General features: G+C 44.5%; 2 protein-coding genes across 3 annotated transcripts in view; one reads left to right on the top strand and one right to left on the bottom strand.

Moving 5' to 3' along the window:
• mapk8ip2 (mitogen-activated protein kinase 8 interacting protein 2) overlaps positions 1–17,743 on the top strand; it is a 144,124-nt gene extending 126,381 nt beyond the window's left edge. For both annotated transcript variants that reach the window (XM_029667909.2, XM_029667908.2), the window contains exons 6-14: positions 154–2,479; positions 2,583–2,791; positions 5,409–5,484; positions 11,013–11,185; positions 11,450–11,559; positions 11,688–11,810; positions 12,669–12,739; positions 12,847–12,945; positions 13,752–17,743. In XM_029667909.2, the coding sequence (XP_029523769.2) occupies positions 154–2,479; positions 2,583–2,791; positions 5,409–5,484; positions 11,013–11,185; positions 11,450–11,559; positions 11,688–11,810; positions 12,669–12,739; positions 12,847–12,945; positions 13,752–13,824 (3,260 nt within the window). In that variant the 3' untranslated portion in view covers positions 13,825–17,743. The remainder of the gene's footprint in view (positions 1–153; positions 2,480–2,582; positions 2,792–5,408; positions 5,485–11,012; positions 11,186–11,449; positions 11,560–11,687; positions 11,811–12,668; positions 12,740–12,846; positions 12,946–13,751) is intronic.
• The window catches only part of arsa (arylsulfatase A), a 29,830-nt gene continuing 21,773 nt past the window's right edge, over positions 16,755–24,811 (bottom strand). Inside the window, exons 3-8 of the mRNA XM_029667907.2 lie at positions 21,856–22,074; positions 20,583–20,752; positions 20,257–20,381; positions 18,944–19,071; positions 18,706–18,808; positions 16,755–18,491 (exon numbers count right to left, since the gene is read on the bottom strand). Of these exons, the coding sequence (XP_029523767.1) occupies positions 18,193–18,491; positions 18,706–18,808; positions 18,944–19,071; positions 20,257–20,381; positions 20,583–20,752; positions 21,856–22,074 (1,044 nt within the window). The 3' untranslated portion in view covers positions 16,755–18,192. The remainder of the gene's footprint in view (positions 18,492–18,705; positions 18,809–18,943; positions 19,072–20,256; positions 20,382–20,582; positions 20,753–21,855; positions 22,075–24,811) is intronic.

The following is a 24,811-nucleotide window of genomic DNA, read 5'->3' as shown; positions in this document are numbered from 1 at the left end:
CTTCTGGTTCAAATCTGCTATTGTTATAATGCTCACATGATCAATTCTTATTTATCTCATTTCTCATTTCTCTCTCTACCATCTCTCTTTATCTATCTTCATTCTTTCTCTTCCCTCTCTCCCCTTTCCCCTATATCTCCCTCTCTCCAACAGGCTCCTTCGGTCAACACAAGTCTCACCCCGGCTCTAATGAGGTCATTAACTCCTCAGCTGACCCTCTGATCTTCAGAGTTCCATCCCTGGATGACCAATCCCAATGCTCTGACACTGAGGTTGACCACGACCTCAACAGCGCTGACCACAACCACAAACTTTCACGGTCCTGCACGTCCACCCAGCGACGTGCCACCGACACCTACACGGTCACCACTGAGTCAGGCCTAGACCCGGAACTGGAGAACGATCCAGACGGGACCAGCCGATGCCTGTCCTCCACTGCTCCCATTGGGGGGAATGACGGAGCTGACACCCCTCTGTCAGATGAGGAGCTGGAGAAAGATTTTGACGTAGAGTTTATGTGTAAGGAGACTTATGACATGGTGTGTAAGGAGAACCAGAGCTCAGTCTATGTTGAGTTCCCCTCCATCGAGCCCTCTGAGCTGGCTTCCTTCTCTAGCTACATGTCATCAAGCCGCTCTGATGTTCTCGACCAATCCCGAAGCACTAATCAGAGCCAGCGTCCAGGTGCAGCTATTGAGGTGGCCAATGACTCCAACTCTCCATCCTCGGACCCGGGCATTGCTGACATGAACGCCAAGCGGTGCTACACCACCTCAGACCAAGACCAGGACCTGAGCTCTCCCGGGTCAGACTCAGACATCGAAGGGGAGCTTGAGGCAGCATTCGCCTGCGGAGGACCCCTGGTCTCCAACATGATCTCTTCCATCTCAGAGACAGAGCTGGACCTGACCAGTGATGACAGTAGTAGTGGACGCTCCTCCCACCTCACCAACTCCATCGAGGAGGCCAGTTCACCCACCTCCGACCAGGAACTGGACCCGGACACCGAGTTAGAACAGGACAGTGGAATTGTGGGAATGAAGGTATCACTCCTCCTTGGCCAGCCCGACCCCATCAAAGAGGACTCACCCTTACCCTCACCTTCACAACTTTTCTCCTCAACCCTGGCCACTCCCTCCCCTGCTGACTCCCTCGTCCTACCTCCAGAGCCCTATGATGACGGCCAGGCTCTGATGGGCCTACAAAGTGTAGATGATGATGATGATAATGACTTGCCCTATGAGCACCAGGCCGACCCAGATGAGACCCTGCCCCCAGCCCAGCACTGTGAGGACAGCATGTCCAGACAGATGGTCCTCCAGATAGAACCAGACCACAGCCTGGAGAGCTTCAAACGCTCCTTCTACCTGCCAGTAGGACCAAGACTCATACCCACCCATGCTGATGACTACGATGGGAACAGCGAGGGAGGGTCTGAGTCGGAGAGCGAGGATGAGCTGAGCGAGAATTCAGACTCACCTTGGTTGCTAAGCAACCTGGTGAACAAGATGATCTCGGAGGGGTCTTATCCAATCAGCTGTCCTGAGGACTGTTTTAAGAGGTCAGTGTCCATCTCGGACACCATCTCACCCTCCTCGGACATCGAGCCAGACGCGTTCACCGAAGCCACGGAGGAACAAATGCAGAAATCTGGGACGAAGAGATCAGAGGAGGAGGATAAAGAAGGGACAGGCCTGAGGAAGGAAGGGAAGGATAGAGATAAGAGGGAGAAGAGTGCAGAGCCACCCAAAGGGAATGCAGGGAAAGCAAATGAAAGATTTGGCTCCTGTCTGTACATGAACAATCCTACAGCTGACACCATCAGACCGGTGATCGTGGAGCGCTATGGCAACAGGATATCCACAGACAACAATCACACTCAGGACTCTGAGAAAGACACCAGCCCTAAATCTGGCAAAAACACCAAGAAGAAGGATGAGGAAATGGATGTTATTGTGGAGCCTGATAACGACCTGATGATGCTGGAGGGGAGGAAGGAACTGGACTCTCCCAGTCTGAGTGACAGCGTAGCGAGTGACAAGGACGAAGGCCGCGAGATGGAGGCCAAGCCCACCGGACGCTCTACGGCCTCCCTGGAACGCATCACCACGGTCAAACACAGCATGACGCTGGACATCCCCACTGCCCAGACCAACCGATGCTTCAGCCTCACCTACTCCACCGACAACGATGAGGAAGAGGAGGAGGAAGAGGAAGGAGACTGCTCCCCGTTCCTGAGCTGCCTGAGGAAGCAGTCATCCTATCGTGGCAGCAATCAATATCTGGACAGCTCCCCGCCTATCGATGAGAGCGTCCGGGACCTCCCCCTGTCAAAGCAGGACCCCCCCCTGTGTGTGAGGGACCTCCCCCTGCAGGCCCTGCGGTCCAGCCCAGATGATGATGGTCTGGCGTACGACTCCATGAAGTACACTCTGGTGGTGGATGAGAACACTACACTGGAGCTGGTCAGCCTCAGGCGGTACGTACGGAAAGGGCCCACCTTCATTAAGGGTTTAGGAGGACTTCATTTAAGTACATGTAGTTGTTTAATTACTAACCTGTGTGAACCGTGTCCCTCCCAGATGTACCTCAGTGCTGAGTGACGACAGTGAGCTGTCTACACTGTGTGATGATGACCCTCTTGGGACGGGGGAGGTGGGAAACGGACAGGGGAATGGAGGGGTGCGGCCAGAACTCCTCAGCTCGTCAGAAGACTCCTCCCCTGAGGCTGACATGCATTTCTCCAAGAAGTTCCTCAATGTGTTTGTCAACAGCACCTCTCGATCCTCCAGTAAGTAGGATGCACACTAACAGACTAACTAACTACAGTGCCTTTAGAAAGTATTCACACCCCTTGACTTATTCCACATGTTGTTGTGTTGCAGCCTGAATTCAAAATGGATTAAATAGGTGTTTCATTCTCACCCATCTACACACAATAACATGTTTTTAGAATGTTTTGCAAATGTATTGAAAATGAAATACAGAAATATCTCACTTACATAGGTATTCACACCCATAAGTCAATACGTGTTAGAATCACCTTTGGCAGTGATTTCAGTTGTGAGTCTTTCTGGGTAAGTCTCTTAAGTATTTTGCACAACTGAATTGTACAATATTTGCACCATATTATTTTTTTAATTCTTCAAGCTCTGTCCAGTTGGTTGTTGATCATTGCTAGACAGCCATTTCAAGTCTTGCCATAGATTTCCAAGCCTATTTAAGTTAGAACTTTAACTAGGCCACTCAGGGACATTCAATGTCATCTTGGTGAGCAACTCCATTGTATATTTGACCTTGTGTTTTAGTTTATTGTGCTGAAAGGGGAATTCTGCTGAAAGGTGAATTTGTCTTGGAAAGCGATTGAAGCAGATTTTCCTCTAGGATTTTTGCCTGTGCTTAGGTCTATTCCGTTTCTTTTTTCATCCTAAAAAACTCTCTAGTCCTTGCCAATGACAAGTATCCCATAACATGATGCAGCCACCACCATGCTTAAAAATATGAAGAGTGGTACTCAGTGATGTGTTTTGATGGATTTACCCAAATAATAATGCTTTAATTTCTTTCGCACATTTTTTGCAGTTCTACTTTAGTGCCTTATTGCAAACAGGATGCATGTTTTGGAATATTTTTTATGTACAGGCTTCCTCCTTTTCACTCTGTCATTTAGGTTAGTATTGTGGAGTAATTCAAATGTTGTTGATCCATCCTCAGTTTTCACCTATCACCTATCACAGCCATTAAACCATTTGCCTCATTGTAAAATAACTGAGCGGTTTCCTTCCTCTCCGGCAACTGAGTTAGGAAGGATGCCTGAATCTTTGTAGTGACTGGGTATATTGATACACCATCCAAAGTGTAATTAATAACTTCACCATGCTCAAAGGGATATTCCATTTCTACCAATAGGTGCCCGTAGTGAGGCATTGGAAAATCTCCCTGGTCTTTGTGGTTGAATCTTTGTTTGAAATTCACTGCTCGACTGAGGGACCTTACAGATAGTTGTATGTGTCGGCTACAGAGATGAGGTGGTCATTAAAACATGTTAAATGCTATTATTGCACACAGAGTCAGTCAACTTGGTATGTGACTTGTTGCTCCTGAACTTATTAAAAGCTTGCCATAATAAAGGGGTTGAATACTTTTTGACTCCTTAAACATAATTCCACTTTGACATTATGGGGTGTTGTGTGTAGGCCAATGACACAAAATCTCAATTTTATCCATTTTAAACAGGCTTTAACGCAACAAAATGTGGAAACGGTCACTAACAATGTTACTGCACCTCCCAATCCTCTGTAAGCAGGCTACAAACTAACTAGCTAACTAATTCCTTAACTAGCTAACTCACTGTATCTCATAATCCTCCAGTAACTAATACTGAACAAAAATATGAATGCAACATGTAAAGTGTTGGTCCCATGTTTCATGTGCTGAAATAAAAGATCCAATCAATTTTCCATACGCACAAATAGCTTAGGTCTCTAAAACTTTGTGCACAAATGTGTCCCTCCTCCCAGTCCCACACATGGTTGCACCGCTGCCCAGTTATGTAAAATCCATAGATTAGGGCCAAATGAAATGATTTCAATTGACTGATTTCGTTATATGAACTGTAACTCAGTAAAATCGTTGAAATTGTTGCATTCTGTTTTTATATTTTTGTTCAGTTTAACTTATTGCATCTCACAATCCTCCAGTAACTAACTAACTAAATATATTTTTTAATAACCTGCCCACGGACTGCGGTTGAAAATTAGCCGGCTGGCTAAAACCGGCACTTTTACTGAAACGTTGATTAATGTGCACTGTCCCTGTAAAAATAAAATAAACTCAAACTCAATCTTACTGCATCTCACAATCCTCCAGTAACTAACTAACTTTTTGGCTCTCACAATCCTCCAGTAAGTAGGCTACACACAAACTAACTCATTAATTAACTAGCTAATGTCCTGCATCTCACAATCCTCCAGTAAGTAGGCTACAGACCAACTAACTAACTACAAACTAACTATGAGCACCTAAACAATTTTAGCTACTAGCAAGGGGGATGGGGGCTGTAGTCAAACATATTGTTGTTGTGACGAAAAAAGTGGTGAATGAAGCTTATACTTGGGGTTTCATACCATTTTGATTCTCATTTGCTAAATCATATGATAAATGAGGGTCCATGTTAGCTCTCCCAAGCTGTAGCGTGATAAAAGATCACTTCATTAATGAATGATCATATACATAATTAATGGTCTATTACAAATGGGAAGAACAAGAATTTCATCAACATAAGTTATTTTGACAGATGCCGTTATCATTTATTTAGATTTTATTCAGAGAGGTCCTATGGGTTACATTAATGTACCGCCCAACAAGTGTATCGGTGTTCTCACTGGGGTGTGTGTTTACCTGTGCAGGCACAGAGTCGTTTGGGCTGTTCTCCTGTACCATCAATGGAGAAGAGCGGGACCAGACACACAGGGCTGTCTACAGGTGAGTCATAGCATTCAGAACATCACAGTACCTGTTATATAAACAGAGAGCATCACAACAAGCATTTTGTTTTTTTTTACCTTTATTTAACTAGGCAAGTCAGTTAAGAACAAATTCTTATTTTCAATGACGGCCTAGTGGGTTAACTGCCTGTTCAGGAGCAGAATGACAGATTTGTACCTTGTCAGCTTGGGGGTTTGAACTTGCAACCTTCCGGTTACTAGTCCAACGCTCTAACCACTAGGCTACCCTGCCGCCCCTGAAATCCTGATCAGACAAAAACCTGTGGTTATTGTAATGTTATCATTGTAAGAGAACATACAGTATTATAATATCTTATCTGTTTGACTCTTTGTTCTTAGTCATAATATGGACCGTAGGTGATATGGGACAAAGGATGGGTGTGTGCGGTAGGAGAATGAGGAGCTGGTGAATCACCAGTGGTCTGGAGGGAGGGAAGAAGAGATGGAGGGAGGAAGAGAGGAATGGGGAGCGTGAGGAGGGAAGTTGTCATGGTTACAGCTGTGGACCTAGTGACACCGCAGGAGTAACAGCTATATACAGTGGGGCAAAAAAGTCCAGTGTAGTTTCTTGAGCACTGCCGCAGTGTCGGCTTGGGGGGAATATACACGGCAGTGACAAAAAGCGAAGAAATGTATGCAGTCTGCATTTGATGGTGAGTTATTCCAGATCGGGAGAAAGAAAGGACTTGAGTCCCTGTACGTTACCACAATCACAACACCATGAGTTGTTAATCATGAGACAAACCCCTCCGCCTTGTTTTTCCCTGACAGTTCTTTCTTTCTGTGTGCACGATGAATGGAGAACCCCCGCTGACTGGACAGAGCTATGATTCCGTGAAACAGAGTATGTAACAGTCCCTTATGTCTCACTGAAAGAAGATCCTCACCCTGAGCTCATTTACTTTATTGACCAGGGACTGAACGTTAGCGAATAATATACTTGGAAGCGGTGGATGGTTTGCTGGCTGTCTGAGTCTGACTAGCAGCCCACACCCTCCTTTGGCGTCAACGTTTTGGTGTAGTACAGGGACTGCCTCGGGAAGGCAAAAGTTATTTTTGGCAGTAGGAAATAATACTAGAAACGTTCTGAATCAAATAATGCAAAAAATAACACAAAAATAAACTGCTGAGTTGGCTAGGAGCTAGAAACAGGGCGATCGTGTCTGTCGGCGCCATCTTTTCTATATAGCTACAGTGGGGCAAAAAAGTATTTAGTCAGCCACCAATTGTGCAAGTTCTCCCACTTAAAAAGATGATAGAGGCTGTAATTTTCATCATAGGTACACTTCAACTATGACAGACAAAATGATTTTTAAAAATCCAGAAAATCACATTGTAGGATTTTTAATGAATTTATTTGCAAATTATGGTGGAAAATAAGTATTTGGTCAATAACAAATGTTTATCTCAATACTTTGTTATATACCCTTTGTTGGCATTGAGGTCAAATGTTTTCTGTAAGTCTTCACAAGCTTTTCACACACTCTTGCTGGTATTTTGGCCCATTCCTCCATGCAGATCTCCTCTACAGCAGTGATGTTTTGGGGCTGTTGCTGGGCAACACGGACTTTCATCTCCCTCCAAAGATTTTCTATGGGGTTGAGATCTGGAAACTGGCTAGGCCATTCCAGGACCTTGAAATGCTTCTTACAAAGCCACTCCTTTGTTGCCCGAGCGGTGTGTTTGGGATCATTGTCATGCTGAAAGACCCAGCCACGTTTCATCTTCAATGCCCTTGCTGATGGAAGGAGGTTTTCACTCAAAATCTCACGATACATGGCCCCATTCATTCTTTCCTTTACACGGATCAGTCGTCCTGGTCCCTTTGCAGAAAAACAGCCCCAAAGCATGATGTTTCCACCCCCATGCTTCACAGTAGGTTTGGTGTTCTTTGGATGCAACTCAGCATTCTTTGTCCTCCAAACACGACGAGTTGAGTTTTTACCAAAAAGTTATATTTTGGTTTCATCTGACCATATGACATTCTCCCAATCTTCTTCTGGATCATCCAAATGCTCTCTAACAAACTTCAGACGGGCCTGGACATGTACTGGCTTAAGAAGGGGGACACGTCTGGCAGTGCAGGATAGGAGTCCCTGGCGGCGTAGTGTGTTACTGATGTTAGGCTTTGTTACTTTGGTCCCAGCTCTCTGCAGGTCATTCACTAGATCCCCCCCGTGTGGTTCTGGGATTTTTGCTCACTGTTCTTGTGATCATTTTGACCCCACGGGGTGAGATCTTGTGTGGAGCCCCAGATCGAGGGAGATTATCCGTGGTCTTGTATGTTTTCCATTTCCTAATAATTGCTCCCACAGTTGATTTCTTCAAACCAAACCAAGCTGCTCAGTCTTCCCAGCCTGGTGCAGGTCTACAATTTTGTTTCTGGTGTCCTTTTTGACAGCTCTTTGGTCTTGGCCATAGTGGAGTTTGGAGTGTGACTGTTTGAGGTTGTGGACAGGTGTCTTTTATACTGATAACAAGTTCAAACAGGTGCCATTAATACAGGTAACGAGTGGAGGACAGAGGGGCCTCTTAAAGAAGTTGTTACAGGTCTGTGAGAGCCAGAAATCTTGCTTGTTTGTAGGTGACCAAATACTTATTTTCCACCATAATTTGCAAATTAATTCATAGAAAATCATTAATTCATTAAAAATGTGATTTTCTGGATTTTTTTTCTCTCATTTTGTCTGTCAAATTACAGGCCTCTATCATCTTTTTAAGTTGGAGAACTTGCACAATTGGTGGCTGACTAAATACGTTTTTGCCCCACTGTAGCTATATAGAAAAGATGGCGCCGACAGACACGATCGCCCTGTTTCTAGTCCCAGGTCAATAAAGTAAATGAACTCAGGGTGAGGATCTTCTTTCAGTGAGACATAAGGGACTGTAACATACTCTGTTTCACGGAATCATAGCTCTGTCCAGTCAGCGGGGGTTCTCCATTCATCGTGCACACAGAAAGAAAGAACTGTCAGGGAAAAACAAAGGCGGAGGGGTTTGTCTCATGATTAACAACTCATGGTGTTGTGATTGTGGTAACGTACAGGGACTCAAGTCCTTTCTTTCTCCCGATCTGGAATAACTCACCATCAAATGCAGACTGCATACATTTCTTCGCTTTTTGTCACTGCCGTGTATATTCCCCCCAAGCCGACACTGCGACAGTGCTCAAGAAACTACACTGGACTTTGTGCAAACTGGAAACTGCCTATTCTGAGGCTGCATTTTTTTTGTAGCTGTGGACATTAATAAGGGAAATCTGAGTAAAACGCTCCCGAAATGCTATCAACACATCGCATGTGCTACACATGGAGAGAACACTCTTTACTATTATTACTCTCCCTTCCGGGATAGTTATAAGGCCCTCCCCCACCCTCCCTTTGCTAAATCAGATCATTCCTCCATCCTGCTACTCCCTGCCTATAGGCAGAAAGTTAAATAGAAAGCCTCCTTGGTAAGGACTGGTCAACGTTGGTCTGTTCAATCGGAATCTATGCTTGAAGACTGTTTTGATCATGCAGACTGGGAAATGTTCCGGGTTTCCTCTGGGAATAGTATCGACGTATACGTATGACTCGTGACTGTGTACATCAGGAAGTGTATAGAGGATGTTGTTCCTACTGTGATGATTAGAACTTATCCAAACCCATCCCTTGATTGATGGCAGCATTCGCACAAAACTGAAAGCCTGAACCACCGCATTTAATCATGGCAAGGTGACTGAACATGGACGTGTACAAACAGAAGAACTATAACCTCTGATAGGCAATTAACAGAGGTAAAATTATAGTACAGGGAGAAAGTAGAGTTGCAATTCACTGGCTCAGACATGAGACGTATGTGGCAGGGACAAAACAAGTGTCATTACACTGCCCTATCCAACCTGGATAAGAGGAATGCCTTTGTGAGAATGCTGTTCATCTACTTTAGCTCAGCCTTCAACACCATAGTGCCATACAAGCTCATCACTAAGCTCAGTGCCCTGGGTCTGAACCCCTCCCTGTGCAACTGGGTCCTAGACTTCCTGATGGGCCGACCCCGATGGTGAAGGTAGGCAACAACACCTTCGCAATGCTGATCTTTAACATGAGGGCCCCACAGCAGTGGAGAGGGTCAAAAGCTTCACGTTCCTCAGCGTGCACATTCCTGAGGATCTGAAATGGTGCCTCGACACCGACAGTGTGGTGAAGCTTCAACCTCAGGAGGCTGAAGAAATTCGGATTGGCCCCTAAAACCCTCACTAACTTCTACAGATGCACCATCGAGAGTATTCTGTCAGGCTGTATCACCACCTGGTATGGCAACTGCACCGCAGCCAAACACATAATCGGAGGCACACTGCCTGCCCTCCGGGACATCTTCAGCACACAGTGTTAACTGGAAGGCCAAAAAGATTTTCAAGGACATCAGCCACCAAAGCCACAGCCTGTTCACCCCGCTACCATTAGGAGGCGGAGACAGTATAGGTACATCAAAGTTGGGACCGAGAGACTGATTAACATCTCCAGGCCGTCAAACTGTTAAACAATCATCACGAGACAGCTTCTGCCCGGTACACTGCCCTAAACCTTAGGCACTGTCACTATCTAGCTAACATCCGGTACTCTACCCAGCACCTGAACCTTAGAGACTGCTGCCCTATATACACAGAGCCATTGAACACTGGTCACTTTAATAATGTTTACATACTGTTTTACCCACGTTATGTTTATATACTGTATTCTAGTTATGGCTCATCCTATATAACTACACCTATAAACACTTATTCATATACTGTCTATACACAACATTTATATGTATACATGTTAATATTCCAAACTCTGACATGCTCACTCTGATATTTCTTGATATCATTTTTAATGTTTTTTAAGTTTGTGTATTGTTATTCATTACTTCACTGTTTGAGCTAGAAACATAAGCATTTCACTGCACCCACAAATCTGTGTTTTAATTTATATTTTGATTTAACCTTTATTTAACTAGGAAAGTTAAGTTAGTTAAGAACAAATTCTTATTTACAATGACGACCTACCCCGGCCAAACCCGGACGACGCTGGGCCAGTTGTGTGCCTCCCAATTACGTCCGGATGTGATACAGCCTGGATTCGAACCAGGGACTGTAGTGAGAGCTCTTGCACTGAGATGTAGTGGCTTAGACCGCTGCAACACTCGTTTCTTGGTGTACGCGACCAATAAACTTTGATTTGATTTATACTCACACCAGCCTGTCACCACCTGGGTATCACTCTGTGTGTGTTTGTGCCCCCTGTTCCATTCCTCAGTAACTGAATCATTTTTATCTCCCTACCCTTTAAACGACTATCATCCAGCACTTCCTCTCCCCCTTCTCTCCCTCCCTAAGTGTGTCTCTGCTGTTTTTTCAGCTAACAGCCTCTCCTCGGGGAGACACCTGATACCCAGACAGATGCTGCTTCCTCCTCACTAAAACCCAATAATGTGTGTGTGTGTCTCTACCCTCTGACCTCTGTCTCCTTCCGCGTACAGGTTTATCCCCAGACATGTGGATGAGTTGGAGCTGGATGTGGACGACCCTCTATATGTCGAGGAAGAGGAGGATGACTACTGGTACAGGGGCTACAACATGCGGACGGGAGAGAGGGGGATATTCCCAGCCTTCTACGCCCATGAGGTCATAGGGCAGTCCAAGGAGATAATGGGTGAGTAAAATATTAGGGTAGCCTAGCAGTTAGAGCATTGGGCCAGTAACTGGAAGGCTGACCCTGCAAAACAACACATTTCACTGCACATATCCCATGTATGTTACAATATTTTATATTCATGTCTGGTAGGAGAACAGTTCTACTGGAAAATGTCCTTTCTATACTGAGTATGTCAAGTGTTGACAGTGTTTCATCACTGGAGACACATAACCTGAATGTCAATAAGATAAAATGCTTCCCATCTGATGTCACTTCCTGTAGGAATGAAGAGGAACCCAGCCTGGATGGACAGTTTCAGTGTTCAGTTCCTGGGTTCTGTGGAGGTGCCCTATCACCAAGGCAATGGCATCCTCTGTGCTGCCATGCAAAAGGTAAACAGGAAATGCATCACTCTGGGTTGGGTGAACCTACAGGTCATAGGGTCCTCAATAGTCTGAATGAGACAGTCTTTAAATAATAAAGTTGATCTGTATTGAACTCTCTCTTACTTCTCTGTCAGATTGCGATAGCGAGGAAGCGGACGGTCCATTTGCGGCCCCCCTCTCTGTGTGAGCTGGAGATCAGTCTACAAGGGGTTAAACTGGTGATGAGCCTGGAGGATGAATACGACACTATGGATGAGGTGAGAGATGAAGGGATGAGAGATGGGGAGTAGTGTAAGTAAGGGGTGCAGGGGAAGGGCGGGGAGGGTAAGGGATGAGTGCAACAAATGTTATAAAAGTGTCAGACACTCTTGAGCGACTGTAGTGCATTGAAAAGGAGGCTGAAACCACCCCATAGTATGAGCATCTCTCTCTCTCTCTCTCTCTCTCAATTTCAATTTAAGGGACTTTATTTTAAGGGACATCGGAAACATATGTTTACATTGCCAAAGCAAGTGAAATAGATAATAAACAATAAAAAATTAACAGTAAACATTACACTCACAAAAGTTCCAAAAGAATAAAGACATTTCAAATGTCATATTATGTCTATATACAGTATTGTAATTATGTACAAAGGGTTAAATAAATATAGGTTGTATTTACAATGGTGTTTGCTCTTCACTGGTTGCCTTTATCTGCTGGCATCAGGTCACAAATCTTGCTGTTGTGATGGCACACTGTGGTATTGGGAGTTTATCAAAATTGGGTTTGTTTTTGAATTCTTTGTGGGTCTGTGTATTCTGATGGAAATGTGTCTCTAATATGGTCATGCATTTGTCAGGAGCTTAGGAAGTGCAGCTCAGTTTCCACCTCATTTTGTGGGCAGTGTGCACATAACCTGTCTTCTCTTGAGAGCCAGGTCTACCTTTGCCGGCCTTTCTCAATAGCAAGGCTATGCTCAAGGAGTCTGTACATAGCCAAAGATTTCCTTACGTTTTGGTCAGTCACAGTGGTCAGGTATTCTGCCACTGTGTACTCTCTTTTCAGGGGCAAATAGCATTCTAGTTTGCTCTGTTTTGGTTGGGTCTAATTGTGTTGCTGTCCTCTCTCTCCAGTTTGACAGATGTAGTCACTTCTTCCAGATGAAGAACATCTCTTTCTGTGGATGCCATCCAAAAAACAATTGGTATGAAAATACATGTTGAGGATACATTTCATTAGACGATAAACACCAAGAATATCAACTTGCTTTATTTACATTTCACCTAATTCCCCCTCTCGCTCTCTCCTCAGCTACTTTGGCTTCATCACTAAGCACCCCATGCTGAACAGGTTTGCCTGCCACGTCTTCGTCTCCCAGGAGTCAATGCGGCGTGTGGCCGAGAGTGTTGGGTGAGTCACACACAGTACCTCAGTATCTCCCTCTCACGATTCTCATTCCTTTTTAAGCTCTGCTTGTAAACCTAGGGATAAAGACAGCACTCTCTGGTACTCTGCCTCTCCACAGCATTATTTCTTGTATTGAAGTTGTAGCATTGGCTGTTCTCCAGCAGTCTAACAATGCTTTCACACATCTCCCAATCTCTGTCATTACTGCTGATGTGAAAAAAAGTGGCATACTCTGGTCGGAATAATAATGGTGGAAACGATAGCCTACCTATTAAGCCATTTAGTTCAGTTGGCACAATGGAGAGGAGAAGAAAGTACATTAAAAAGTAGAGCGAGAACGAGCTGGGGTTTATAATGACCGCAGTTCCTGTCCTGTTAATCTTGTATGAATCAGGCATATCAGGTTTCAATTATTAAATATGGGACACAGCAGAGCAGGGATGGGCTGGTGAGTGAGTCAGTGTACTTTTATTTAACAATGAAAATCAGTTAAGAACAAATTCTTATTTACATTGACGGCCTAACCCGGACGACGCTGGGCCAATTGTGCGCAACACCACGGGACTCCCAATCACGGCCGGTTGTGAAACAGCCTGGAATCGAACCATTGTGTGTAGTGACGTCTCTAGCACTGAGGTGCAGTGCCTTAGACCGCTGCGCCACTCGGGAGCCTAAAATGGGGAATGATGGTATGGAGAAATGTTTACTAAGCTGAGGCTCATCTTGGACTAGAACCATGATGTTAGTCTGGCTGAGACATTATTGCTGGGTGATTTAATAGGACCTCTGTTGTCTGTCTCCCTCTCTAGACGGGCTTTCCAGGAGTATTACCAGGAGCACCTGGAGTATGCCTGCCCCACCGAAGACATCTACCTGGAGTAGAGCAGGCAGGAAGCAGGAAATGTTGCCATGACAACAGTCTTCTCTTCTTCTTCCTGCTGCTGCTTGTATGTTTATCAATTTCAATCACCAGAGGGCGCTGGTGGGTCTTCTCTCCATTGCAAAAAATACCCCTATATCTCTCTCTGAAACTGAAATGTTCATTTCAGTTCTACAGTATGCTATTTGTTTGTTTATTTTCCCTCTTCTAGATGGATTGCCTGTTTATTTTACCTTTTGTTTTCTATGATACAGTTATAGGAATAAGGGTCTTGGCACCTGTTATTTTAGATATGACGTATTATATTCCTACTACTGCTATTTCACATGTTTGAATGCATGGTTAGGAGGGTAATGCACACACAGAGCTATTAGGACACAAAACCAGCTCAACATTGAATAGGACCTGGATCATATTATTTGGTCAGATATGGTTTGGTGTAAATATACACTACCGTTCAAAAGCTTGGGGTCACTTGTTTTTGAAAGAAAAGCACATTTCTTTGTCCATTAAAATAATACCAAATTTATCAGAAATACAGTGTAGACATTGTTAAAGTTGTAAATTACTATTGTAGCTGGAAACTGAGTATTTTTTGTATGGAATCTACATAGGCGTACAGCGGCCCATTATCAGCAACTATCACTCCTATGTTCCAATGGCACATTGCGTTAGCTAATCCAAGTTTATCATTTTATAAGGCTAATTGATGATTAGAAAACCCTTTTGCAATAATGTTAGCACATTTCCAGCTGAAAACTGCCTAGAAGGCCAGCATCCCGGAGTCACCTCTTCACTGTTGACATTGAGACTGGTGTTTTGCGGGTACTATTTAATGAAGCTGCCAGTTGAGTCTGTTTCTCAAACTAGACACACTAATGTACTTGTCCTCTTGCTCAAGTGTGCACCAGAGCCTCCCACTCTTCTTTAAATTCTGGTTAGAGCCGTTCTGTGAAAGGAGTAGTACTCAGCGTTGTACGAGATCTTCAGTTTCTTGGCAATTTCTCACATGGAATAACCTTCATTTCTCAGAACAAGAATAGACTGATGAGTTTCGGAAGGAAGTTCTTTGTTTCTGGCCATTTTAAGCCTGTAATCGAACCCACAAATGCTGATGATACTCAACTAGTTTAAAGCCAGTTTTATTGCTTCTTTAATCAGGACAACCGTTTTCAGCTGTGCTAACATAATTGCAAAAGGGTTTTCTAATGATCAATTAGCCTTTTAAAATGATAAACTTGGATTAGTTAATGTAATGTGCCATTGGAATGATGGATGCTGATAATGGGCCTCTACATATTCCATAAGAAAATCAGCTGTTTCCAGCTACAATAGTCATTTATAACATTAACAATGTCTACACTGTATTTCTGATCAATTTGATATTTTTATGGAAAAAATAATAATTTTCTTTCAAAAATGTCTAAGTGACTACAAACTTTTGAACGGTAGTGTATATTTATTCAATATCGACAAACTGCTTTGACTGGTAGTGAGATTGAAGCGAAGTAGAGCAGTTATCTGACTTGGTCCGAGCTAACCCCTGTACCGTATGAGACATTGTGTTCTGTAAATATATGTATAGGCAGTAGAGAAATACAGACACCTCATGCATATAAACTATGTAAGTAGCATCCACAACCAATAATCAAAGAGGAGGAAGACAAAGAAAATGGGAAGATGTTTTAGCCCAGTGTTTATCAAACAGTGGGTCGGGAACCAATCCTTTAACTGGTTTGTTCTGTGGCTTATGCCTGGTTACATTTCTCTTCTGTAGTCCCTTCCCCTAGCTTATTTGATGTCCACCATTTTGAAATACATCGTTTTGAAATTTGTTGGCGTCAGATCAGAAAGAACAGTTGCAGTAGTCATCTCTCATTGGAAAACAACTCCTCTCATCAAATCTCCAGCGGAGTGTCAGGAAGAGGTTGCTATGGAAACTGGGGTGATAACTGTCAGCGCTTTGGGAACAGAGCGAGAAGAAAAAATGATTTAGCTTCTGGACTTCTAATGGTGTAAATACAATGTTATATTCCTTTCCATCTTATCCAACAGTGAAGTGTCCTGATGTACTACACCATGTTTAGAGATCAATCTGAATATCAGGTCGAGGACATGAGAAGCCATAGTTCAACACTACTCCCTCACAGGAAACACTATTGTACAGGTGTGTCGGTCTGTTTAAATTGATGAGTACACTGAGAATAAGGCCACAGTAAAGACGAGATAGATAATGCTTAGAATTAAGTGGTGTGTCCCTCCACCTTCTCTTTGAGGTGGATCAGGGTAGAGTTTAAGTTCAACTTTATTTTTTTCTATTTGGTCTGAGCAGTAGTTTTAGAAGTTGATTTTACAATGTCTAATGGCTCATATTCTGCATAAGAAATGACCCTTCCAAATGTACTCCCTGATTTTCCTCTGGTCATAGGTAAGCCAATATACAGTACATGGTTTGCTTACTTACAGTAGGACATTATACTTTTTAGTTGTCTTTTTCCAGTTCAATTAGCATACTGTAGACTACAGTGCAACATCAAACAGATGGGAGTATAGAGAAGTGGAGAACACAGAATGAATTGAAATAACAGGCATCCTACTGCAATCCCCAATATCAGGTTGAGTACAGTAGCGTAGACGAGGGGCTCGCTTCTAGACCCAGATACACATCATCTACTGCTTTTATTCTTCAACAAATATTAAACAGCAAAAAAAGGATAATGTAGTCAAGAGCATCATTGATCTGCTGGTGATGAGTGGAGTCATGGGACCTCCATGGTGACCAGTTTATCATTAGTGACAGTAGGGAGTGTGTATCGCTGTCAGTTAGATCCTGTAAATACTATAAAGAGTGGAAAAGATTGTGCTGTGTCCTTTACGTTATGTATGTTATTGAAATTAAATATTTAAAAAAGATGACAAACATGAAAACCAATTTAAATTACCAGTTGTTTTATTCGAGTGTGCTACGTCAACCACTAAGGTGACATTTTGGGTTCTTGCTAACTCAAACATTCACCCCACAGACAGGCTTTAGCAACACCCCTTTAGGCACATATGTGACACCTTTGAGATCCAACACCCACCCAATCCGTTGATAGAGCAGAGAAGTAGAGCTGAACCAATTAAAAACAGCTTTCAGAGAGCCTGCTTTTATACAGGAACCTTTCGCATCTTGCCAATATAGCCCATGGCTTTGAGCTCCAGACATGCTCCATCTCTTACCTGTTTGTTTTGTTTTTCTGTCCTGTAAGAGCTTAGTTGAAGCCCTTCTATCTTCCCTGATAGATACAGTACACCAACCAACCCCCAAGGATTCCCTATTCCTGTATAGCAGCTCAAACATCCAGTTAACAGTTCATCAAAACTTTGGACTTCAATGCATAAACAAACTAGATTCTTCACTGTATAACTAGAGCATCAGTATGTGACAAATACAAAGTTATCTTTAAAAAATGAGGACTTGTACAAATCTAAAAGTCAAAAAATAAATAAATACACTTTGCCTTGTCATGGGTTTGGTCTTATGAATAAAATATATGCTTGATGTTCAAATGAGTCTGACTGTCTCTTTCTTGTGCTTGTGTCACCGTGCTACTGGGTCACAATAACAGTTTCATGAATCTGTTCATTTATAGGGGGAAATCCTAACTTCAGATCTGCCACTGGAATTCAAATGTCAACATTAATGCATGATTTAGGTCCAAGCTACAATCATGTATCTCAGACCAACAACCTGATTATAGACTAGCTAGGCTATATGAAATTGTCATCTGTAAAATACATTTCCCTAGATTTGTACAATTTGTTTACATGAAGGTCTGTTTAGTTCGTAAAGACATGTTTGAACTTAACTACCACTCCTCTCTTCTGGGTGTGAGATGTTACACTATTTTATAGTGAAAGAGAATGTATTAATATAATCCTGTATTTAAAAATAACACACACCGTCTTTTGTAAAAACTAGCCCGGTTTCCCCGATAGCGATGGAACTTAGGCTTACGAGTGTTTTAACAATGCATCTTTTCTACAACGGCTGAAGATAAAACACCACACAGTTTCTAAGTGCGTCATTGAGGCGCAGTCTTTGGGTGGTGTTGTCACTGGGATGCAGGGTCCACATGAGGGTGCCCGCATCCATAGAATTAGAATTGGTAGATCAGACACTCATGTGGAACAATGGCCATGCTGGATGTACCATTTCTAATGTTTGAAAAGGTGCTGCTTCCCACAGTCTCTGATATGGCTTAAAGAACTGTCTTTCCACACTTTCAGAGGTTAAGTTTGGGGGTACCTCATCCACAGTAATAGAGGTACTAGAACTAGTCTTACTTAAGGTATAGTACAAGCCGTACTGTAGGTTTGAGGGTGCATCAGCCACACTGGCAGCAGGAAGGTTTGGGGGTGCAGTGCGGGGTGCAGCAGGGCTCAAGATCAGGGTCGCTACCTTTCCCGATCTGGCTCTCCCCAAACACCATGGAGGCTTCAAACTGTTCCTTGACCACGCCTATCCTCTGCAGCAGGGCCTGCAGTTCGGGGCGTCCCAGCGGAGACAAGGGATAGTTCTCACTGGGGTCAGACTCCAAGTCAAACAGCAGGGGAGGATCATGGGGCTTCAGGAAGGAGATTATGTGACAGTCCTGGTCTGGGGTGGTCTCACTGTGGCCTGCACCTGGGGGAAAGGTGGTTCAGATAGAAATGTTAGATTTAGGCCAGGTTCCATTTCAGCCTCTGGCTGGCCCCTTTGCCAGTGTTTAGAAATGCATCTAGTTGTTTTAAGGCTAATTACAAAAGAGCACAGCAATCACATCATGAACACAAAACAGGAACTTTGGAGTACCCTATTCTGCAGTATGACATTGTGCGTGACTCTCACACACACTTACCGCGTGTGTAGAAGTGAGCCTTGTATTTGCCCAGCCTGAGAGCGAACAGACCGTACTTCTCACTGGGGTCTGTAGGGTAGAACATCATGGCCTCTCTCTTACTCTACAACACAGGAAGTTAAATAGGTATGAATAACAATGTCCAAGTGTTTAAGTCAAGAACACATTATGCAATGTATCCATCTTCTATTCTTCAACCCAAATTACGTTTAACTACACAGTTTAATGTCTCCCATACCGGTCCGTGGTTGACCAAGATGTCCGTCATGTCCACTCCGTCCAGCTGCACCATTGGTAATTTGGCCCCCGCCAGCCCTGCGATGGTGGGCATGATGTCCAGGGTGCTGGCCAGCTCATGGGTGACCCCTAGAAAATATAGTTCAAATTAGATGTACAGTGCCTTCGGAAAGTATTGTAAGACCCCTAGACTTTCCCACATTGTTACGTTACAGCCTTATTCTAAAATTGATTTAAAAAACTTTTCCCTCAGCAATCTACACACAATAATGACAATAATGATTTTGGCAAAAGAAAACAGATTTCAGACCCTTTGCTAAGAGACATGAAATTGAGCTCAGGTTCATCCTGTTTCCATTAATCATCTTTGAGATGTTTCTCCAACTTGATTGGAGTCTACCTGTGGTAAATTCAATTGATTGGACATTATTTGGAAAGGCCCACAGTTGACAGTGCATATCAGAGCAAAAACCAAGCCATGAGGTTGAAGGAATTGTCCGTAGAGCTCCGAGAAAGGATTGTGTCGAGGCACACATGTGCAAAAGGGTACCAAAACATTTCTGCCTCATTGAAGGTCCCCAAGAACACAGTGATCTCCATAATTTTTAAGTGGAAGTTTGGAACCACCAAGACTTCAACGCAGGAGTGGCTTCGGGACAAGTCTCAGACTTGAACCTGATCTAACATCTCTGGAGAGACATGAAAATAGCTGTGCAGCAACGCTCCCCATCCAACCTGACAGAGCTTGAGAGGATCTGCAGAGAAGGGAGAAACTCCCCAAATACAGGTGAGCCAAGTTTGTAGCATCATACCCAAGAAGACTCGAAGATGTAATCACTGCCAAAGGTGCTTCAACAAAGTACTGAGTAAAGGGTCTGATAATTATATAAATGTCATTTTATTTTTTGCAAAGATTTCTAAAAACCTGTTTTTGCTTTGTCATTATGGGGTATTGTGTGTACATTGATGAGGGAAAAAAACGATTTAATATATTTTTTAATAAGGCTGTAACATAACAAAATGTGGAAAAAGTCAAGGGGTCTGAATACTTTCTGAATGCACTGTAGTTCCGAATCTAGTTGAAATGGAGGGGGCTAAATGTGACCATGCCAACTAACTCCTGCTCTGTGAATACCCCCATACACATATGTCAGCAGTATGATAAGCCTGGCAATTAGAGCGTCTGCTAAATGACTTAAATGTAAATGTAAACAAGGGATCTTCAAGGCTACAACATTCAGCCAATATGGGTGGGTGAGTGTGATGATACATGTATTTTGTAGTTGAGAGGACTACATATCTCTCCTGACAGACCTGGTGTGATGGTCCCAGGCCAGTAGGCGATGGCAGGTTCTCTCATGCCCCCTTCATAGGTGGTGCCCTTACCACACTTCAGAGGACCAGCATTACCCCCCCGAGACATACGCATCAACTCAGGCCTGGGTGGGGAGAGAGGGGGATTGGAGAGATTCACCAAAGGTTGAAATGCGAAAGGCTCTTAGTCCTTTCATATTTGTTGTAAAAACCAGTAGTAAACACAAGCACACATACTGTAGGCAACTAAACAATTACATAATATCCGTACACGCTGCTAATAAACTACACTGACACACCATCACACACACCAACACAGTTCCTACCCATTATCAGCAGTGAACAGTATGAGAGTGTTGTTGAGGACTCCAGTATGTTCCAGAGCTGAGAGCAGATTCCCTACTGTAGAGTCAAATTCCAGCAGAGCGTCACCAAACGGACCCCTTCGAGACCGCCCTGCCGTTGCCGGGCCTGCATACTGGGGGTAGTGGGTATGCTGGAGGACAGAAAGGGGGGAAGAGACTGTTGGAGGAGCACCCACTTCCTTTGAAATTGAAAGGATTGTTAGCTTCTCACATGAGAGGAAGAAGAGATGACTACATGAGAGGGGTAGTAGAGGAAGAAGAGATGATTACATGAGAGGGGTAGTAGAGGAAGAAGAGATGATTACATGAGAGGGGTAGTAGAGGAAGAAGAGATGATTACATGAGAGGGGTAGTAGAGGAAGAAGAGATGACTACATGGAAGGGGTAGTAGAGGAAGAAGAGATGACTACATGAGAGGGGTAGTAGAGGAAGAAGAGATGACTACATGAGAGGGGTAGTAGAGGAAGAAGAGATGACTACATGAGAGGGGTAGTAGAGGAAGAAGAGATGACTGCATGAGAGGGGTAGTAGAGGAAGAAGAGAAGACTACATGAGGGGTAGTAGAGGAAGAAGAGAAGACTACATGAGGGGTAGTAGAGGAAGAAGAGATGATTACATGAGGGGTAGTAGAGGAAGAAGAGATGATTACATGAGGGGTAGTAGAGGAAGAAGAGATGATTACATGAGAGGGGTAGTAGAGGAAGAAGAGATGATTACATGAGAGGGGTAGTAGAGGAAGAAGAGATGATTACATGAGAGGGGTAGTAGAGGAAGAAGAGATGATTACATGGAAGGGGTAGTAGAGGAAGAAGAGATGACTACATGAGAGGGGTAGTAGAGGAAGAAGAGATGACTACATGAGGGGTAGTAGAGGAAGAAGAGATGATTACATGGGAGGGGTAGTAGAGGAAGAAGAGATGACTACATGAGAGGGGTAGTAGAGGAAGAAGAGATGATTACATGAGGGGTAGTAGAGGAAGAAGAGATGATTACATGAGGGGTAGTAGAGGAAGAAGAGATGATTACATGAGGGGTAGTAGAGGAAGAAGAGATGATTACATGGGAGGGGTAGTAGAGGAAGAAGAGATGATTACATGAGAGGGGTAGTAGAGGAAGAAGAGATGATTACATGAGAGGGGTAGTAGAGGAAGAAGAGATTATTACATGGGAGGGGTAGTAGAGGAAGAAGAGATGATTACATGAGAGGGGTAGTAGAGGAAGAAGAGATGATTACATGAGAGGGGTAGTAGAGGAAGAAGGGTTGTTTCTTCCTGGTAGACTGGGTGATGAAGTCTGTGGCAAAGTCACTGTAAGCCCTCTCCAGATCCAGGAAGTCCACAGGCTGCTGCTTTATGACATCATTGTGCATTAGTGGGATGGTTACCACGCCGACATCACAGTTTCCGAAGCATTTAACATCTGGAGGGAAACATGTCAGATTCTGACAGGGTCCCTGGGAAAGAAAGAGACAAGGAGAGAGAGTTAAGAGAGATACAAACAAAAGGGGGAGGCAGAGAGGGAGAAGAGGATGAGAGCAGGATTGAGAAAGAGAGCAAACTACTGCAAAAGTGTCAATGTCATTTCTCTCCCTTAGCTGTGGCAATGAATACAGAGACACTGACAATATACAGTGCTTGAGGAAAGCATTCAGACCCCTTGACATTTACAGCCTTATCCTAAATGTATTAATTAATTTTTAAAATGTAAAATCCTCAATCTACACACAATACCCCATAATGACAAAGTGTAAACAGGTTTAGAAATGTTTGCAAATGTATCAAAAAATAAAAACATTTAGCACTTGACATTTAGCTCAGGTGCATCCTGTTTCCAATGATCATCCTTGAGATGTTTCTGCAACTTGATTTGAGTCCACCTGTGGTGCATTTAATTGATTGGACAGGATTTGAAAAGGCACACACCAGTGTCCCACAGTTGACAGTGCATGTCAGTGTAAAAACCGAGCCATAAGGTCGAAGGAATTGTCCGTAGAGCTCCGAGACAGAGTGTGTCAAGGCAAGGATCTGGGGATCTGGGGAAGGGTATAAAAAAAATGTCTGCAGCATTGAAGATTCCCAAGAACACAGTGGCCTCCATCAGACTTAAATGGAAGACGTTTGGAACCACAAGACTCTTCCTAGAGCTGTCCGCCCGGACAAACTGAGCAATCGGGCGAGAAGGGCCTTGGTCAAGGAGGTGACCAAGAACCCGATAGTCACTATGACAGAGCTCCAGAGTTCCTCTGCTCCCGATAAGCAGCATTGTAGAAACTTCACACTCAACGGTACGACTTGATTAGGGTAGTGTCAACAACGCAGCTAGCCTACCCCAGCAGTACTCTATCATTTTAATCATTTTAGTCAATTAGATTCTTGCTACGTAAGCTTAACTTTCTGAACATTCGAGACGTGTAGTCCACTTGTCATTCCAATCTCCTCTGCATTAGCGTAGCCTCTTCTCTAGCCTGTCAACTATGTGTCTGTCTATCCCTGTTCTCTCCTCTCTGCACAGACCATACAAACGCTCCACACCGCATGGCCGCAGCCACCCTAATCTGGTGGTCCCAGCGCGCACGACCCACGTGGAGTTCCAGGTCTCCGGTAGCCTCTGGAACTGCCGATCTGCGGCCAACAAGGCAGAGTTCATCTCAGCCTATGTCTCCCTCCAGTCCCTCGACTTCTTGGCTCTGACGGAAACATGGATCACCACAGACAACACCGCTACTCCTACTGCTCTCTCTTCGTCCGCCCACGTGCTCTCGCACACCCGAGAGCTTCTGGTCAGCGGGGTGGTGGCACCGGGATCCTCATCTCTCCCAAGTGGTCATTCTCTCTTTCTCCCCTTACCCATCTGTCTATCGCCTCCTTTGAATTCCATGCTGTCACAGTTACCAGCCCTTTCAAGCTTAACATCCTTATCATTTATCGCCCTCCAGGTTCCCTCGGAGAGTTCATCAATGAGCTTGATGCCTTGATAAGCTCCTTTCCTGAGGACGGCTCACCTCTCACAGTTCTGGGCGACTTTAACCTCCCCACGTCTACCTTTGACTCATTCCTCTCTGCCTCCTTCTTTCCACTCCTCTCCTCTTTTGACCTCACCCTCTCACCTTCCCCCTACTCACAAGGCAGGCAATACGCTCGACCTCATCTTTACTAGATGCTGTTCCTCCACTAACCTCATTGCAACTCCCCTCCAAGTCTCCGACCACTACCTTGTATCCTTTTCCCTCTCGCTCTCATCCAACACTTCCCACACTGCCCCTACTCGGATGGTATCGCGCCGTCCCAACCTTCGCTCTCTCTCCCCCGCTACTCTCTCCTCTTCCATCCTATCATCTCTTCCCTCTGCTCAAACCTTCTCCAACCTATCTCCTGATTCTGCCTCCTCAACCCTCCTCTCCTCCCTTTCTGCATCCTTTGACTCTCTATGTCCCCTATCCTCCAGGCCGGCTCGGTCCTCCCCTCCCGCTCCGTGGCTCGACGACTCATTGCGAGCTCACAGAACAGGGCTCCGGGCAGCCGAGCGGAAATGGAGGAAAACTCGCCTCCCTGCAGACCTGGCATCCTTTCACTCCCTCCTCTCTACATTTTCCTCCTCTGTCTCTGCTGCTAAAGCCACTTTCTACCACTCTAAATTCCAAGCATCTGCCTCTAACCCTAGGAAGCTCTTTGCCACCTTCTCCTCCCTCTTGAATCCTCCTCCCCCTCCCCCCTCCTCCCTCTCTGCAGATGACTTCGTCAACCATTTTGAAAAGAAGGTCGACGACATCCGATCCTCGTTTGCTAAGTCAAACGACACCGCTGGTTCTGCTCACACTGCCCTACCCTGTGCTCTGACCTCTTTCTCCCCTCTCTCTCCAGATGACATCTCACGTCTTGTGACGGCCGGCCGCCCAACAACCTGCCCGCTTGACCCTATCCCCTCCTCTCTTCTCCAGACCATCTCCGGTGACCTTCTCCCTTACCTCACCTCGCTCATCAACTCATCCCTGACCGCTGGCTACGTCCCTCCCGTCTTCAAGAGAGCGAGAGTTGCACCCCTTCTGAAAAAACCTACACTCGATCCCTCCGATGTCAACAACTACAGACCAGTATCCCTTCTTTCTTTTCTCTCCAAAACTCTTGAACGTGCCGTCCTTGGCCAGCTCTCCCGCTATCTCTCTCAGAATGACCTTCTTGATCCAAATCAGT

The sequence above is a fragment of the Oncorhynchus nerka genome, linkage group LG9a, assembly GCF_034236695.1.
Source record: "Oncorhynchus nerka isolate Pitt River linkage group LG9a, Oner_Uvic_2.0, whole genome shotgun sequence".
NCBI lineage: Eukaryota > Metazoa > Chordata > Actinopteri > Salmoniformes > Salmonidae > Oncorhynchus > Oncorhynchus nerka.
Note: the sequence above shows the minus strand (reverse complement) of the source record. Positions and strands in the feature narration are given on the sequence as shown.